Source organism: Drosophila elegans, unplaced genomic scaffold (assembly GCF_018152505.1).
Source record: "Drosophila elegans isolate 14027-0461.03 unplaced genomic scaffold, ASM1815250v1 contig_133, whole genome shotgun sequence".
Taxonomy (NCBI): domain Eukaryota; kingdom Metazoa; phylum Arthropoda; class Insecta; order Diptera; family Drosophilidae; genus Drosophila; species Drosophila elegans.
The window spans coordinates 1,655,041-1,673,832 of record NW_024545499.1 but is presented as its reverse complement, the minus strand read 5'-3'; the positions used below and the strand labels follow the sequence as shown (position 1 = coordinate 1,673,832).

The following is an 18,792-nucleotide window of genomic DNA, read 5'->3' as shown; positions in this document are numbered from 1 at the left end:
GTAGGCCAATTTAAATAAAACTCTTGGCTCACTAATTTGGCAACAGCTATGTATAAATTATTATCTGCGGAAAACAGTTTTACTTTCCTTTCTCAAAATTGTATCTGGCTTAGCGTTATTAATCACTTTATTGACGTGTAAATAAACGACGAGACGAAAAGTGTCCGCCAGTTATTTGCCTCTCGCTCTCTCCCACAGCATACGAACGGATTTGTCGATCTGATTAATAGCCTTAATGGAATCTGGTATTTCTTTGTTTAACTTGCTCCTCAGTAAATATTTTCGGTATGTTCTCGCGCTCTAGCTATGGTCACACCATCACACTGTATCGATTCGGAGCTGATATTTGCAAGTATTTAAAAGCGCAAAAATGCGCACCAAAGCGCAGGAGGCCGAATGAAGAAACCCCTCCCAAACCAGAACAGAAGCATCAACCATGGAAATACCGATACAGGTGGCTGTGCGTATTTTTCCGCACAGGGAACTCAAGGATTTAAAGGAGAGTGTCGCCCCCGCTGGTTTTAGCCAGCATGTGAAGGCGGAGGACGAAGGAGCGGACTCCAAGGACACTGGAGATGCAGTGGCGGGGGTGGATGCCAAGGGACCGTCGGATACAAACGGCAATGCGGAGGAGGACTGTGTGTCCGATCCGAAACCATCTATGGACTCCAATGGCAACGATAGCGGGGCCAAGGACTCGCCGCAGTCCAGATATTGCGTCCAAGCCATCCCCATCAGCGCCTCCGCCCTGGGGCTGCCCAGTGCCCTGCCGGGCGGCGATCCCATGGACAGCATTGCGGCTGGACTCATCCAAGTGGGTCCCCACACGGTGCCCGTTACCCACGCCCTGACCAGCAGCAGCTCCCAGCAGCAGGTGTACCACCAGACGGTCCTTCCGCTCATCACCCTCTTCCTGGAGGGATTTGACGCCTCCGTGGTCACCTACGGGCAGCATGGCCAGGGCAAGAGCTACACCCTCTACGGCAGTGTCGAGGATAGCGCCCACAAGGAACCCTCCGAGGGAGTCGTCCACCTCTGCGTCCGGGATATCTTTGCGCACATATCCTCGCACCCAGGTTAGTTTATCATCGATGTGTTACATATCAGCACTCTAATAGCTCCCCTTTCAGAACGTACGTATGCCATAAACGTGGGATTTGTAGAAATCTGCGGAGGTGAGGTCTGTGACCTGTTGGGCATGGGCAACATACACTGCACCAATGTAGACGCCGTCTTCCGCTGGCTGCAGACGGGTCTGTCGGCCCGCCAGTCGCTGCCAGCGCACACGCTGTTCACGCTCACCCTGGAGCAGCAGTGGGTGTCCAAGGAGGGCCTGTTGCAGCACCGCCTGTCCACGGCCAGCTTCTCGGATCTGTGTGGGACGGAACGTTGCGGCGAACCGCCACCTGGACGACCGCGCGATGCCGGCCTGCACATGCTGGAGCAGGTGGTCAGCACTCTCACGGATCCCGGACTCATGTACGGGGTCAATGGCAACATTCCGTATGGCCAGACCACACTCACCACTTTGCTGAAGGACTCGTTCGGCGGGAGGGCTCAGACGCTCGTGATCCTGTGCGTGTCGCCGCTGGAGGAGCACCTGGTCGAGACCCTGGGCAACCTGCAGTTCGCCTTTAAGGTGCAGTGTGTGCGCAACTATGTGATCATGAACACCTACTCGGACGACAACACGCTGATCGTGCGGCCTCCAGAGGCGCTGCCAGTTTCCGATCCCGCAGTTGGACCTTTGGCGCAGGCGGTGTCGGGCGACAATTTTGGGCTGCAGTTTGCGGCCAGCCAGTGGTCCAAACTAGTGACCAACGCGGAGGGGTTGTTTGCCAAGTAAGTGGACAAATTTAAATTCCATTCGAACCTTTTGAACACCAAGGCGCTTTCAGGCTAATGGAATCCAAGCTCATCAGTGAACTGGAGAAGGAACAGATCGAGGAGTGGCTGTATCTAAAGCAGGAGTGCGAGGAGTGTCTCAGCTCAACGGAGGCCTTGCGCCAGCAGAGGCAGCTGGTTCCCATTCAGGAGGCAGAGGAGCCGGAGGACTTGAACTCCGAAGCGGCGAACTCTGAGCCAGCCAACTCTGAGCCGCCCAACTCCGATAACGAAAACGACACGGACAATGAGTCGCAGCGACCCGATTTAGCCGACAAAATGGAGAGCCTAATGGAGGAGTTCCGCGACAAGACGGACGCGCTTATCCTGGAGAGGCACGCAGATTACCTGGCCAAACACCCAAAGGCGGTCATGCAGAGCCACGATCGCGAGAATCAGCCGCAGCAGCCAGCGGAAAACGGGGAGGATCGCAAAACTAGCATTGGCGGTGAGTCTTTCGCTTCTGGAATCCATCCAATTTAGCTTTACATTGACTTTATTTCCTTTATTAGGTCGCAGGAGAAGCATTCAGCCAGGCGCCAGCTTGAGTACAGCAGAGCTGGCTATGCTTAATAGAGTTGCCTCGCAGCAGCCGCCGCCGCCCATCGATCCCGACTCAATCGTCGATCCGCTGGACAGCTCCTCGGGCGAAGGTCTCCGCCAGGCGGCTCTCGCTGCAGCCGCCGCCATCGCTCCCATCGAGCAGCTGCAGAAGAAGCTGCGCAAGTTGGTGGCCGAAATTGAAGGCAAGCAGCGTCAACTGCGGGAAATCGAACAAACGATCCAGGTGAAGCAAAACATTATTGGCGAATTGGTCAAGAACAGCGACACGCGCAGTCACGCCAAGCAGCGGTTCCACAAGAAGCGGGCCAAGCTGGAGGCCGAGTGCGACAAGGCCAAGAAGCAGCTGGGAAAAGCCCTGGTGCAGGGCCGGGAGCAGCCGGAAATCGAGCGCTGTACGACGATAATTGCGCACCTCGAGCGTCGGCTGGAGGACCTCAGCTCCATGAAGCACATTGCTGGAGAAAGCGGGCAGAAGGTGAAGAAACTGCAGCAATCAGTGGCCGAGTCGCGAAAGCAAGCCGATGAGCTGGAGAAAAAGCTTCGCAAGGAGGGCAAGTTGCGCGATCAGCTGGAGGCGGAGTTGGCCAAGCTGCGGGACTCTCGGGACACAGGCAAGGAGCTGGTGAAGACCCAGGCGGGTTCGCCAGAGCAGCATGGCCGCCAGCTCAAGGCGGTGCAGGCCAGAATCACTCATCTAAACCACATTCTACGCGAGAAGTCGGACAACCTGGAGGAGCAGCCGGGACCAGCGCAGCAGGAGAGCTTGCGCCACGAGATCCGCAATCTGCGCGGCACTCGCGATTTGCTGCTAGAGGAGCGCTGCCATCTGGACCGCAAGCTCAAGCGGGACAAGGTGCTGACCCAAAAGGAGGAGCGCAAGTTGCTCGAGTGCGACGAAGCCATCGAGGCCATAGACGCGGCCATTGAGTTCAAGAACGAGATGATCACCGGCCACCGCTCCATCGACACCAGTGATCGGATACAGCGGGAGAAGGGCGAGCAGATGCTGATGGCCCGCTTGAACCGTCTCTCGACGGAGGAGATGCGCACGCTTCTCTACAAATACTTCACCAAGGTGATCGACCTGCGCGACTCCTCGCGCAAGCTGGAGCTGCAGCTAGTGCAGCTGGAGCGCGAGCGGGATGCCTGGGAGTGGAAGGAGCGCGTCCTGTCCAATGCCGTGCGTCAGGCCCGTCTAGAAGGCGAACGGAACGCGGTGCTGCTGCAGCGCCAGCACGAGATGAAGCTCACCCTGATGCTGCGCCACATGGCCGAGGAAACGTCGGCCAGCTCGGCCAGCTACGGAGAGCGAGCTCTGGCCCCCGCCACGGCAACCTCTCCACGGCAGACCAACAGTGACTTCGACTACGACGATTTCTACAAGGCGACTGGCAGTAATCCCAGCAAGGCGCTGGTCAAGGCGCCCAAGCCGTTGCCCACTGGATCGGCGCTCGACAAGTACAAGGACAAGGAGCAACGCAGTGGGCGCAACATCTTCGCCAAGTTCCATGTGCTCACCAGGTACGCCTCGGCTGCAGCAGCAGCCGGTTCCTCAGGCTCTACGGCCGAAGAATCAACGGCCTTGATAGAGTCGACCACTACGGCCACGGCTACCACGACCACAACCACTACCACGGGAGCGGTGGGTAAAATCAAGGATAAGGCCTTGGTCAGCTTTAGGCCGGAGCAGCTTAAGCGACTGATGCCAGCGCCGACGGCCACGAAGGTGACGCGGCAAAAGAACAAGATAATTATCCAGGACGCGAGTCGTCGTAATTAGGCACGAATTTATCCATTTCCAGGGCGATTATATCAGGTTAAGCCAAATAGCCATAGGCCATGTATAGACAAGTATCGAAACTAGTCCACTATAATGACAAAGGCGGCATTTATCTAGGAAAAATATTAGCTTCTTCCGGTTAAAATATATATAGCATTTTTAATGATTACTATTAAAACATTATGGAAAACAAGTCAAAAGAGCGAGGTAACTAATTTCATGAACAAATGTTTACAACACCTAAAATTAAAAAAATTATCAATTAATTTTTTTATAATTGTCGCCTTTGTTATTTTAGGGGCTAGAGTTCGATATGTTTTGAGGAAGAGAACTCAAAACCCGGCCACAAGTACTGAACAAGATTCGTCCACAGTCATGACACAAATAGACTTGACACGGTTCTCATTCTGACTCATTAGCTGGAAAGCATTTATTTTACAAACCTATACACATATACCTAGCATAACAATTATCCTCATGATGTTGAACTGCAAAGACTTGACCTGCTTCTTGAGATACTCGCAAGACAAACCACACATATAACTCGCTCAAAGTTTAACCTGTACATAACTATAATGTGTTAGTTTACCACCTAATTTTAATTGATTTTTGTAAGTTTTAGGTTAGTTGCAAACACTATTGTGTCTTCCCTCGAATTTTACTTAACTTTTGTTACTACCCAAAATACTCGTAATTGATTAAACAAGTGTTAACTTCTATGAACTCTATCAAAAGCATTTACCCTGTACAACCTAAGTGTAAAGATAATACTCATGCTAAGATCTAATACTCATGTTGCACTTGAAAATTTCAAAACTTTTTGGTTGTGTATAACGAATTGGTTGGCAATTCAGTTAATTGCAGTTATCAAAGATTCCAACCTATTCCGATTATATATGTATTTATACAACCTCATTCTTAAATTGATATTGATACATGTACTTACAAAAAATGGAAGTGGAAAATCTGATACACAATTAAAAGCATAGATATTCCGCTACAAACGCTCGGCATTGCTTTTCTTTCGACATTGTTGGATAAGCAGATAAATAATTAATAATAAATAATAATGATTAATCCCTAATTCAAGTGTTTTTTTATAAAACTTCGTTACAATTATACTTATATGTGGGTTGTTTGTAAGGTACTGCTTCAATAGATTGGACCAAACTAATATACATAATAAGTTGACCCTAAGAACTTAAAACTTTTTCTGCTATCTGAGTAGATATTTTGATACCCCTTATAACGGAACGAGACGAATCGGCCGACTATACCATATACCTCCCATGGAAACAATCAAAATATTAAAAAAAACTATTAAACAAGAAAGGAAGCAAACTTCGGCAAGCCGAAGTTCATATACCCTTGCAGCTATTGCAAAAACTAAATGTTCTTGAAAACATAAAAATTATAATTTACTTGAAGCAAAATTATGATTTACTTATTTACATTGAAGCTATGATGATTAGCTCAATTATCTGCTGGTTTCTATGGCAGCTATATGATATCGTTTTCCGATTTTAATAAAATTAAAAGCGTACTTCTGAACTGTCAAAATATTAATAAGTCCAAGAGCACTAAAAAAAAAAATTACAAAATAGAAAAGTTACATTTAAAAAGAAAAATTTTCTTATATATTTTTATTGTTTCCATGGGAGCTATATGTTATAGTCGTCCGATTTTGAAGAAATTCAAACCTTAATTCTGAAATATTTAACCATTTATATATGTCGAAGAACTAAAACAAAAATTAAAAAACAGCAATGTTATAATTTTTAAAAATTTTTTTCCGATTGTTCCTTCGGGAGCTAAATGATATAATCGTCCGATCCGGCTCGATCCGACTTATATACTACCTGGAATAGAAACACAAATTTTGTGAAAGTTTCAAGCAGATAGCTTTAAAACTGAGGGACTAGTTTGCGTAGAAAAGGACGGATGGACGAACGGACGGACGGACATGTCTAGATCGACTCCCCTAGCTGATCAAGAATATATATACTTTATAGGGTCGGAGATGTCTCCTACACTGCGTTGCAAACTTCTGACTGAAATTATAATACCCTCTGCAAGGGTAGAAAAAATTAGAAAAAAATGTAAATTTTTTATTTTGTAATTATACCCTTGCAGAGGGTATTATAATTTCAGTCAGAAGTTTGCAACGCAGTGAAGGAGACATCTCCGACCCAATAAAGTATATATATTCTTGATCAGCATCACTAGGCGAGTCGATCTAGCCATGTCCGTCTGTCCGTCCGTCCGTCCGTCTGTACTATTGCAGGTAGTACATAAGTCGGAACGAGCCGGATCGGACGACTATAGCATATAGCTCCCATAGGAACAATCGGAAAAATAAATGAAAAAAAATTATAACTTTGCTGTTTTTTAATTTTTTGTTTAGTTCTTCGACATTTAGTAATGGTTAAATATTTCCAATTTACGGTTTAAATTTCATCAAAATCGGACGACTATAGCATATAGCTCCCATAGGAACAATCGGAAAAATAAATGAAAATAAATTATAACTTTGCTGTTTTTTAATTTTTTGTTTAGTTCTTCGACATTTAGTAATGGTTAAATATTTTCGATTTACGGTTTAAATTTCATCAAAGTCGGACGACTATATCATATAGCTCCCATAGGAACAATCGGAGAAATAAATGAAAAAAAATTATAACTTTTCTGTTTTTTAATTTTTTGTTTAGTTCTTCGACATTTAGTAATGGTTAAATATTTCCAATTTACGGTTTAAGTTTCATCAAAGTCGGACGACTATATCATATAGCTCCCATAGGAACAATAAAAATATATAAAATAACTATCAAATAATTGAGCTGCAAATCATCATAGCTTCAATGTTTTTAAACATATACGCAAGTAAATTCTTGCAATAGCTGCAAGGGTATATGAACTTCGGCTTGCCGAAGTTTGCTTTCTTTCTTGTTTTTTTTAGAAGTTCTTCTAGACTTATTAATAATATGACAGTTGAGAATTACGATTTTAATTATATTGAAATCGGATTACGATATCAGAATGCTGCCATAGGAACTGACGAATATTTAAGCTGCAAATCATCATAGCTTCAATGTTTATAAACATACACGCAAGTAAATCATAATTTTAACGTTTTCAAGAATATTTAGTTTTTGCAATGGTATATTAACTTCGGCTTGCCGAAGTTTGCTTCCTTTCTTGTTTATCTTATTTTCCTCTTTTTTTTGAAGGTAGCAGTAATTATTATTTATTTGTCTTAAAGAAGATATAAATAACTGGTAAATGCAAATAGTGAAAATGTACATTTTCCTGTAGCCATCTTAGTTACTAGACTTGCACCTTAAAGTCCACACAAACACCGCCCACATTTGTTCCACCGGCAACAGGTGCGAAATTTCCCTTGAAATTTCCCAAACAATTGCCCCTTCACACACACACAGGCACTCAAAGGCGAAGAGGGAGAGCAACTGAGGGAGCTATAAAATGGCCGGCTGACTGAGCGGAGAGTCTGAATCCGAGGGCGAGTATCTGTATCTGAGCATCCGATTCAGTCTTGTTTGGACCGTCAAGCGATCGAGAACCGGATTCAGCGTTAGTCGGCGAATCGCGAGAGCGTGCGTTTGATTGTGTGTGTGCGTGTGAGCGTTGTTTTGGGACACGGATACGGATACAGATATACGGCAGCGGAACGCGACTAGCAACCCAACCCCCCGTACGCGGTGGTTGTGCACCTCCCAAAAAATAAGTGAATAATAGTATGCAAAGTATCTGAAAGATAGCCAAGAGCAGAGCAAAGTATCTGTGTTTGTGCGTGCGGTGCTTTTGTGCGGAGTCGCCACCCCTGTGGATTAGTGGCACCCTGCTGCAAATTGCCCACCACTTTCACTGTGCGTGTTTGTGTGTGAATGTGTTAAAAACAACAATTAACGACGAACTAAACTAATAATTTGGCCATCAAAAAGAGCGCTAACGGTAAGAAAAGTCGGCAATTTCAAGAGCTGTTTTCGCAGTTGTCTGGACATTTTCTTTGTGCCTGCTGTGTATGTATAGGTTTTGTGCGAGTGTGTGCGTGAGTCCTGCCCACGCCCACTGAGTAACGGTAGTCAGCAGAATCCATTGCAGGATGCTTTTTGATGATATAAAAGCGGTTTATTAACTAAATTTGTTCATTTAATTGCGGCTTCTTATTGATTTTTCGCAAATGACAGGTTTTCCCAATCCGGGAATGCAAAAATGGTTACTTTCTGCACTGCATATCACACACACATGCAAAAGGGTGTGAAAATGTTTGGCAATTAGGGAGGAAAAATCCAAGTTATGGTGCCCTGAAATTGGTTTAATAGTGCATTTCTTGATGTCTATTCTTATATTTAGCCATTTGCAGGCATTCCGAATTCATTTTCATTTATAAACTTACTTTTAGAGGAAATCATTTCGGTCCCTGAATTTTTCAGCGAATTTTTTTTCGGCGCATGCGCCCTTGGCACCGCAGAAAAGCAACTCTGCGATTACCGTTGTATTCGCTTGTGCGTCCATGTAAGCGGGTATGTGTGTGTGCAACCTGTGCCTCCTGCTGCTTGGTCCTTCGTCCTTTGTCCCCGTCAGGTAGTTTTCCCTACTCAAAACTCTTCATTCTCAAGAACCTTTTAAAATGCCTCGCAGTTTCAATGTGGCACACATACGCTGCGATCCTTTTGTGCATATATGTATATGTGTTTTTATGCGAGTGCCAGTTCAACCCCCGCTTGTAAAATCTCTGAAATCCCATGCAGCTGCCTTGGTCCTTTTTCAGCTGGTGTGTCTGAAGTTTCCACTATTTGATTTTGCAAGTGTTGCGCTACCATCACTCGCTTCCCTTCCCACCCGCCTGCCTGATATACTTTTTATGTTTCCGCTTCTTTTTCTGGATTTTCGTCGGCTTGCCATCCTGTTGCTAGGCAGCGATTCTCCACTACTTGGGCTAGTTGCCAATTTTCCATGTGACTCCCTGTTTCCAGAGCAATAAAGCAATTTAAAGATGAAGTCAATGTCTAGGTGAATGTAGGAACTATAGTTAACAAATAAATGATCAAAATGTTCCCTATTTAATCTTTATAAATACATTCAGCTCAATTAATTTAAGTAGTTATTAAAAAAGAGTTTTAAACATTGCTTGTTCCCATATTTTTCTTTTAAGGGGTTACATGGTTTTTCTAGTTAAAAAAACAGACTATTTTCAATAAAAACAAGAAAGAAAGCAAACTTCGGCAAGCCGAAGTTGATATACCCTTGCAGCTATTGCAAGAATTTAATACTTTTGAAAACATTAAAATTATGATTTAATTGCGTATATGTTGAAAAACATTGAAGCTATGATGATTTGCAGGCCAAATATTAGATAGATTTTTTATATATTTTTATTATTTCTATGGGAGCTATTTGATATAGTCGTCCGATTTTGATGAAATTTAAACAGTAATTCTGAAATAATTACCCAATACTATATGTCGAAGCACTAAGAAAAAAATTCATGCAATAGCTGCAAGGGTATATGAACTTCAGCTTGCCGAAGTTTGCTTCCTTTCTTGTTTTTTATTTATTTTTCCGATTGTTCCTATGGGAGCTATATGCTATAGTTGTCCGATCCAGCTCGTTCCAACTTATATACTACCTGCAATAGAAAGACAACTTTTCGGGAAAGTTTCATGCAGATAGCTTTAAAACTGAGAGACTAGTTTGCGTAGAAACGGACGGATGGACGAACGGACAGACGGACATGGCTAGATCGACTCTGCTAGTGATGCTGATCAGGAATATATATACTTTATAGGGTCGGAAATGTCTCCTTCATTGCGTTGCAAACTTCTGACTGAAATTATAATACCCTCTGCAAGGGTATAAAAACGCGAATTTTGGTCAACATTTTTCGTTGTTCTTTGTTTTTTTTTAAATTAATAATTGGCAAAAAAAAATTATTTGTCAATACCTTGTAAATTATATTTTGACGACCTGTAAAAAATGTCATTACGATCAGTTAAGTAGTTTGCGAAAAGTCGATCACCGACTTTGAAAACAAAGTTTCGAGAAAAACGCGTTTAAAGATTCAAGTGACATTAAATGTTTCGCATAGCTGTTTCGACTGCTGACATCAGAAGGATCAGACCAAACATTCTACAAACTGGGAAAGATATAATGTATTGGTGTACGAATTAGCGTTGTATAGACTAATAACTGCAGTACATTCTTACTTTCTTTTATTTTTAGAAGTTTAGAAGTTTTGATATTGACGCGGCTGTTCCTAAAAACCTGGTTGTTGGCTGTATCCAATAAAATAATCATAATAAATCAGATGTTCGTATATTTTTTGATTGCTTTTGAAAATATGATAGCTGCAATCACTTCACTATGTACACTGTTAAAATTGTAGGATAAACAATTTTTTTTGGTCGCTCCCATCGATTTGATGAACACTTTCTCAACTGCTCTTGCCTGATGACAAATATTGATTTCCACTTGGGCACAAACATGACACAGCGGATGAGGTTAAAGTGAACAAAGGCTGACAAACAAATGAAGGACCGAATAAATATTTTTTTGTTCTCGCTGCCGTCGAGAGCACTTGAATCTCAATTAGGGGCGCAGTGCGGAAAACTGTGAGCGCGAATGGGTCATAGCATTGGTTCTGGACAATGGACATGTCCTCCGCTACTGACGACGACCCTGCAACGGGCCACTGCCCTCTGCCCCATCCGCCCCTCCACCTGGCACCACCCTTTCTCAAATTTATTGGCCCGTCACCCCAATTTTTAGTTACACATCCAGCCAGACGGACCAACAAAAAGAATACAAAATGCAAGCATGAGTAATATAAAAAGTGTTTTTGATTCGTTGATTTTACCACGCGATTGACCAAACGGTTCCGCTCAGAGAGGGGTTGGCTGTCTATATGTACATTGTGCATACATATGTACATATATAAAAATGTATCCGTACATATGCCAAAGGCAGCTATACAGACGGCTGGTCCCGTTGACTGATTACCAGATGTTTTCTAAATTGTTTTATACGAGAATCGCAGAATCATTTGTCGAGATCGAAAACGAACGTTTTTAAGCTGAAAACTGAGGGAGAGGTCTACGGATGACTCATTTTGCGTAAATTACAATGCGTATCTTTTGGAGTTACTTTTTGAGCTGCTCATAGACAAATTTTCCACCCTAAAAACCTTCAAAGCAGCTGTTTGCTTGCAAAGCTCCTCAACTCCGGGACAGTTAACCCTCGCTGTGAATGACAGTTAGTTCATTAGGCCAATTGAAAAGCTGGCATCGACAGAGCAGACCCTCCAACAACCACCTATCGTTATATTTCTGCAGGGAACAGGGAAAGGTTTTCATACGCCTGCGCAACCCTCAGAGCAAATAAAATAAAAGTCGTAGATAAGACGTAGCTATCTCACTGAATGATCCGACTTTAAATTAATGCAGAATAACAGAAAACATTTATTCTCCGTCTACAATTTGTGGCAAGCGCAAATGATGGAATACACTTAAGAGTTAATTAAGCGTTAAAGAACTGAGCAATTTGCTGTAGAATCTGTTTCTATATGGTTTATACACGCATGTGTATATTGAACAATTAAAGGCTAGCTCATGGATTAAAATAAGTCGCTGGCCGTGTGGAGGAGTTGGGTCTTGGGGGGCCAATGTCAAGTTACAGACACTGCGGGGACCGGGGGACAGATAGACAGAAATGTGGATTCGTGACTTCCTGCCTATCATAAAGTGTGTTTTTTTCGCCTCCAAACTGGGGTGGCGGAACAGAAGGAAGGCGCGTGACATTTTATGGATAGCAGAAGGCAGAAAAAGAAAGAAGTTGTCGAAGCTGTTGCTTACTCCTCTCCCTATTGGCCATTTGTGGTTTAATTAATGACATCCATCCGTAGTCGTCTCCTTCCACGTTTCACTGTTCCCTCTATCGTGTGGTTCACTTTATTTGATATTCCATTTGCTAATCGCTCTTATAGGGCTTCTCCTACTGGAACGTAGTTCTTAGACAGTTTTGGTAGACCTCCACGAAAATGTACTATGTATTATTATTTTTTGACTAGTTTGTTTTTCGCTTCTTTGTCCTTAAGTCAAAATGTGTATTTATTACCCAAGATTATTATTTAGGTTGTTCTATTTTTACTACCCTAATAGAAAAAAGAAGGTTATTTTCTAAAGAATATTTTAATTAAACAACATAGTTAAAATACTTGTAAATAATATCTAGCCTTGTCCGTTGGTCTGTCCGTATGATGTTCAATATTTCATAAACTATTCGAGCAAGAGAAGGGGGACTTAACATGCTGGACTTAATTGCCAAAAATCGCTGTTAACTACATTTTTTTGGTCAATATCCATTAAAAAAATATTGTAAGTAATTAAGAACTAAAGATGGACAGCTTAATAGATATGCAGAGCATAGTAATTGCACGCGCCTTCTTACGGGGTAAAATGTATTTTAATAGCGCTTTGGGAATATATCTTCTTTTTTATGTTTCCAACATTTTCCCTTAAAAAATATATAAACCTGTTGGCGTTCATGTAATCATTAAAGCTTGAGTTAAGGGGTTGAAGAAGAATGGAGCTCTGTCCCCATTACGGGGTGGTTTGACTAATCAAATTACTTGCATCTGATTAACAACAAACGGAAATTTTGCGAAATTTAAAGATACTTAAAGATGCACTTTAAAGGTGAAAAAAGGAAAATAAAATGAGTCAATTGACACATTTTTTGAAAATTAAAAACATATGCCCTAAATACAACTTTTATTAAACTTATGAGCTTATAAACAAATTCTGTTTCTTATTTTTCAGGTTATTCGCGTGTAAACCAAAGCAAAGGGTGTTTTACAGTGGATTTTTGCGTAAAATCGATAAACAGATAGACCCTCTACTGCCAACTTCGCACAACCCGCTCAGCGGAAAAAGGCACACAGTATGAATATGCCCAACGAACGCCCCAAATGGCTAATGCTGTACACAGCTGTTGCCCTCATTGGTGAGTAATTGCACTTGGCTCGTGTCGATTTGCGTTAGCAGTTGGCCCTACAAATTTGTGTTCAAAAGCATTCCAAACTGGTGATCTATGGAAGCCGGAAACTATAGAGGTTTCGATATTTAATGTTTCCACGTTACTGTAAACGAACAGAATTTTCCCATATAGCTAGCTTTTAGGAAAAAACAAATTATAAATGTTTGAAATTTTTACCGCTGGGTTATTTAAATAAACTGAACGGTTAAACAAAAATACTACACAAAACGCAATTCATTAATATTTAGTTTTAATATGATTAAGAAAATATGATTTGATATGCTTGCGGGCATTTTTTTTCGTATAAATTATGTAAATTTACTTGATTTAGTTTCGCTTTCAATTTGTTCTACGCTTCTTATCGCTGTTGTGACATTCGTTTAGACTTTTTACCCATTTTTACCATTGCGTCTGCTTGCTTCTGTGGATTTTCCGTTCGTTTCTATGCATTTTTAATGTTGTTTTCTTTACATTTACTTTGGCTTTCGCTTTTGTTTCACTGCGTTTCCTGGCTGTTTGCAGTTGGATATTTACTCGACTGTGCGTCTGGACGGATACATTTTGTATCTTTTTGTGTGAGTGTTGTGTTGGGGAGCAGATAAACGTGCGGTTCATTGCCTCGGCCGTCCGGGAAACCATGATTCGGGGTTTGGGGGGAAATACGGTGGGGCTGTGCATCAGTGGGTCAGATTCTGAACTAGTCAGTCCAGCCGAGTAGTATTGAGTTATTTTCCTATCCGTAGGTACATTTATATGAATGGATTAATCTCGCGTTTCTCAATCTAATTCTTAATCACTATTTTAAACCGTAAAAATAATTCATTCTAACGAGAGCTTACTAAAAAAATAAATCCAAAAAATACAAAATAATGTTTTGTCAACGGTAAACTAAAGTAAATATGTATATCACAATTTATTATTATATTTATTATTCAGTTTACTTTTACCTTAGATTGAATAAGACTCAATTAAGAAGGCCAGTTTGCTTGACCTGTCGGCCGAATAAATCGTTCGTCCACGTAACGAATTTTTATTGCTGCTTCCATTTGTGATGTTGGTCCCCCCATTTTGGACTCTTGCCTTATATTTAGACCTATTTAATTATTTTTAAAAATTAAGAAAAACCCAAAGTGATATTACCATTGGTAACATATAAATGTTAAGAAAATAAACAAAAATCGTATGAGCAAAAAATTTTTTTTTGTCGTTAAGGTGAAGATAAATTAATTGTCAGTCACGATTATAAATTAAACTACTTAGATGGGATTGCGTGATGAGAGACTCGATAGGAATTCCAAACAAGTAACTCAAATGGAATGACAAAAGCAAGAGAAGAAAATATTTAAAACACTTATAAAATATGCCTCAAAGATCTGTAGAGAAGATTTTGTGAATTAAGAGAATAAATTATGCAAAAGCTACAACAGCGAGTACAAATATTTACCCAATAAAATTGGAGAGAACAGAGAGGTACAAGCTTTGAAAGAGTCGAAGTGGCTTACGACGTCTTACGTTGATTGTGCGGGTCATCATTCAATTGAAATTGATTAAAAACATTTTGCGCCAATTTTTACTTTTGTTATTATAATATTTCTGTTTTGGTCTTCAGGCCAAGCTTTCCTGTGTTAATATTTAAACCCATACTTAAACAATAAAATGGATTTATTATACTTGCTCCGTTATGGGAAACTCGGAATGTGATGTTTATGTTGTTGTTCCTGTCTCTGCTGCAGTCGGACGCATTTAATTCGCATTTAATTTCATTCAATTCAATTGAAATTCAGCTCACACACAGCGAACACTGTAATGGAGCTTAAAGTTCACAAGTGGCCACAGCTGGCTGCGAAACAGTGCAGCAAAAAAGCAAAAAAGTTAGCCTGTAACACAAAACATATAAACAGGAAGCAGGCAATTTATGTATAGTACATTTGTGCGAATCAAATGGCATAGATCAAATTATGGAATAGGCTTTGCTATGCTGCCGATGTGTGCACTTTGCTGCTAGCCTGTGTGTAAAAAATAAATACTACACTAAATTTTCATCTCTTATACATCTCAGTCAACGTTAGTCTACTAAAAACAATCAGATAAAAAGTCAGCTCCCCGACTATTAGATACATTTTCTGGTATTTTTCACTAGCAAGATATGTAGACTAAATTTGTCTCGTTGGTTGAAAACTGGAGTCTTTGTTTAACTTTAAGAATAAAATCTTCCAGAGTTTTTCCGTTGGGTATTTGCTTATTCTTCTTACTGATAAGAGAACTAAAACTTTGAGACCACTTATCAACTAGGTCACATTTTCCTCGTTTCTATCGTCAAGATCTCTCCTTCAGAGATTTCGTAACCAATTACAGGCACTGCATGCCACTCAAAACACTCGTAAATATGACAGAGATCATTCCAGAGATCACTGAACCAGACCCTGTCCGAGAAAGAACCATTTCCGTTTCTGTAAAGAGCCAAATGGTAAAGAATGGAATAAAGGAGCCGAAATGTGAGGATGGAGCTAGAGAAGATGGAAAAAGCCTGCCCGTAATTACAAATGATTGATGTGCCCCTCCTGACACTTTCTTCGCCCTCTTCAGAGTATGTGCTATGATACCTCGACGATTGAGGCACATCACACGCGGGGTTTGTTTAAGCAACACCGAGGGGCTGTGCTCTCATCCCATCAATACACAAAGAAAAACAAGAAACTAAACACTCCCATGCTATTTTTATTTAAAAAAAAAGAGAGATTAAACTTTGTAAAATGATGTATTAAATTTGTTCTGCAGTCATATATCAACCATATAAAATAGAACACATAATGCAAATATATATGAATAGGAAAAACATAATTTTGAACCAAATACAATTTTGCGTGTATCCAATTTTTCCTGCCAACTGTAGATGATTCAATAGAATTTTGCCCCCTTAATGGCCCCTCGCCCGACTTATTATTAGTTGCATCGCAGCAGACGCAGGAATGCGACTTCGGTTGGAGATTGTGGCAAAGTCACAGGGAAATGGGGGAAAGTACATCGTTCGTTTGTGACGTCATGATGCAGTCGCAGTTTTCTGTTTTATGAGCCGTTGCAGCCTATTTTTTGCCCATTTGCAATAGCTGGAAAGCTGTTTGTCAACTTGAATGGGGAATAAAGATTGGAGTATGGCAAATCGGCAACTGCGGAGCAAGTTTTCAATAATTGCGTAAATAATTGCCTTCTAATGGCGCTGGAAGTTGCCAACGCTGCCGAGCTAATGCATTTCAAAAGAATCTCGTCGGTCTTGCTTTTCTGAAATTCTTTACAAATCCACCGAAAAGACATGAAAACTCGAGGCATCAAAGCGTTTGTTGGGCCATTAAAAGCATTTGTCATATATTCGAGCTCATTAAGTGCTGCTAGAACTTCCCGAACTTTTGGATGCATATAAGTAAAACGTATTAAGTTAACTCAAAATATTTTATGAGCTGCAGCCAGGCGAACAATTTATGGGGCCTAACGGAAAATATTTTCAGTTATTTTTAAGTGGGTGTTGAGTAAATGTAGCTCTTAGCGGGACTTATAAAACTTCAGCAGTAAAGTTTTTTTTTTCAACCCCTCCGCCAGGGAAAGACTATCAGTCCTTCGCGCTCTCTCCCTTTTTGTTGTCACCCTTAGTTCGCAGTGGAGAGAAACAGTTGTGAAAAATGAGAAAGGTTTTTGTTTAGCTTGCCAGCTAAGATTTGCACCAAATGTTTAGGTTACACACTTTTGATTTACCCGAGAAGAGAGAAACTAAGTGCCAGCCACCCTCATCCACCTTCCCTCGCAGCTCGAACAGCTGTAATGACTAAGGGGCACGTTGTCGGCACGCATTTCCATCTCCTCTCTGCCAAACAGTGTCCCTCCCTCTGAAAAATGATTATACTTATTTATGTCTCGCCGCTGCCTGACAAGCTGATTTGGAGCGACGCGCTGTTGCCGCACTTCATCCGGCGAGCTCCTGCCAGTGGAATTCCCTTTATGCCACCCGGCGTTCGAATTAGTTGGCCGAGAAATGGGGGTGTTGGCTGGGCGCGAGAATACTAGGTGGTTAAGTAGTAGGAAGGTTAATTTTCATCAAAAATTTACTTCTACCTTTTCATAATTAATTCTTACAATTTGTATCTTTAAATTATATCTTTTCTTATATTGAATCTTCACCTTTAAGAAATCAAGTGGCAACTCTTAGCTTATGTTTACATAAACACCTAACGAGCTTAAAAAGTCGTGACGATCGCACATATAAACTTTTTGATATCAAATTTTGTGACGAAAAATTAGTAAGCTTTCGACAAAATAAATACATTTTTTAAATGTTTCCATTATTTTGCCTACACAGACCATTTTTATCTCAGCGTGACGCATTGTCACTACATGTACTGCCGCCCATAGTAATATAAATGTTGAACTTTTAAAAATTGTCCCTTTATAATTTATTTTTAATATTAGAAAAAAATAAGAATATTATTATTGTAAAGATTATTTGTCTTGCAACTTGTTAGAGAAAAGTACCGACTGTATAAAAACACAGTTGCTATTATGAATAAAATAATATTAACATAATTGACATTATTGACCTAGCCACAATAATAATATTTTAGTATAAATAAGGAAAATTACATGCACGAATAAATAAAATTGTTTGTTGTCTTGCTCAGTCTTATCAGAAAGGAATATTGACGCAAAAAGAATTTTGTGAAGTGTGGTATTTATGAGCCTGCAAAACACACAAGCATAGAGCAGTTACAAAAACAAATAAGTTCCGAGATTATTGCCTCCCTTGCTTTAAGTTGTATGTCGATGTGATATCCAGAAGTTATTCAACAAATGAGAATTCAGTCTCGGCACATCACATTTCACAATTTATATGGCGTTAAATGAAAAGAAATCTTTTATGTGGAAAGATACGAGTCGAAGATATCTCAAAACTCATTTTGATGTGTGAATGCAAGAAGGGGTGGAGGATTAACATCATTTTGGCGCCCCCTAAAAATGGAACAGAATCAAGCCGTAATAATAATTTGTAAAATATGTTCATGGCCTCACCCATCTACCGATCCCAGTTCCAGTCCAACAGCCTCAGAGAACTGGCACTTATCAGGCACACATCATCTATGGATGTGATCGCGTACGTCCAGGCATTTCGAATGCGGGATTTGATTGGAAGCCCCCTTACGCCTTTTTTCTGGTACCTGAGTCACGTTTCTTTTTTGGGGCTGCCAACTCTCAACACATTTGTATTATTTTCCTCTCCATAATCTGCATGGGACAAAAAAGTCTTTAAAGTTAAGTTGTAGATACGTACACTTATATGCATACATATACATGTTTTTAAAAAGTCTTTTGGCGTCTTGCTCGCAGTCTTAATTAATGCGCCCGAGACGATGAGGACGTCAACTCGATTTCATATGCAAAATGCGTCTGCTGTTGGTCTTGCCTTCGTCATACCCTCGACATTACTTTTTTTTTATTAAATGCTACTGTCGCTATCGTTGAAGTTGTCT

The 18,792-nt window shown here is 41.2% G+C and overlaps 2 protein-coding genes across 51 annotated transcripts in view; both read left to right on the top strand.

Moving 5' to 3' along the window:
* Positions 1-296: 296 nt before the first annotated feature.
* LOC108149644 (kinesin-like protein costa) lies at positions 297-5,312 on the top strand. The gene is made up of 4 exons (XM_017277380.2): positions 297-1,076; positions 1,131-1,842; positions 1,899-2,332; positions 2,397-5,312. Exons 1-4 carry the CDS (start codon positions 437-439, stop codon positions 4,226-4,228), a joined length of 3,618 nt encoding a protein of 1,205 aa, XP_017132869.1. The 5' UTR covers positions 297-436; the 3' UTR covers positions 4,229-5,312.
* Positions 5,313-7,767: 2,455 nt separating this feature from the next.
* LOC108149589 (Down syndrome cell adhesion molecule-like protein Dscam2) overlaps positions 7,768-18,792 on the top strand; it is a 66,673-nt gene continuing 55,648 nt past the window's right edge. For 47 of the 50 annotated variants that reach the window (XM_041707064.1, XM_017277263.2, XM_017277248.2 and 44 more), the window contains exons 1-2: positions 7,768-8,197; positions 13,063-13,246. In XM_041707064.1, coding sequence (XP_041562998.1) covers positions 13,186-13,246 — 61 coding nt within the window. In that variant the 5' untranslated portion in view covers positions 7,768-8,197; positions 13,063-13,185. The remainder of the gene's footprint in view (positions 8,198-13,062; positions 13,247-18,792) is intronic. The other 3 variants (XM_017277267.2, XM_017277261.2, XM_017277271.2) reach the window with 1 other exon arrangement.

What these genes read in the sequence shown, in the direction of transcription:
- LOC108149644 (XM_017277380.2), top strand. Translation starts at nt 437, where the DNA reads ATGGAAATACCGATACAGGTGGCTGTGCGTATTTTTCCGCACAGGGAA. An exon ending in GCGGAGGGGTTGTTTGCCAA is followed by an intron (nt 1,843 to 1,898) that starts GTAAGTGGACAA and finishes AGGCGCTTTCAG; the next exon opens with GCTAATGGAATCCAAGCTCA. An exon ending in TCGCAAAACTAGCATTGGCG is followed by an intron (nt 2,333 to 2,396) that starts GTGAGTCTTTCG and finishes TTCCTTTATTAG; the next exon opens with GTCGCAGGAGAAGCATTCAG.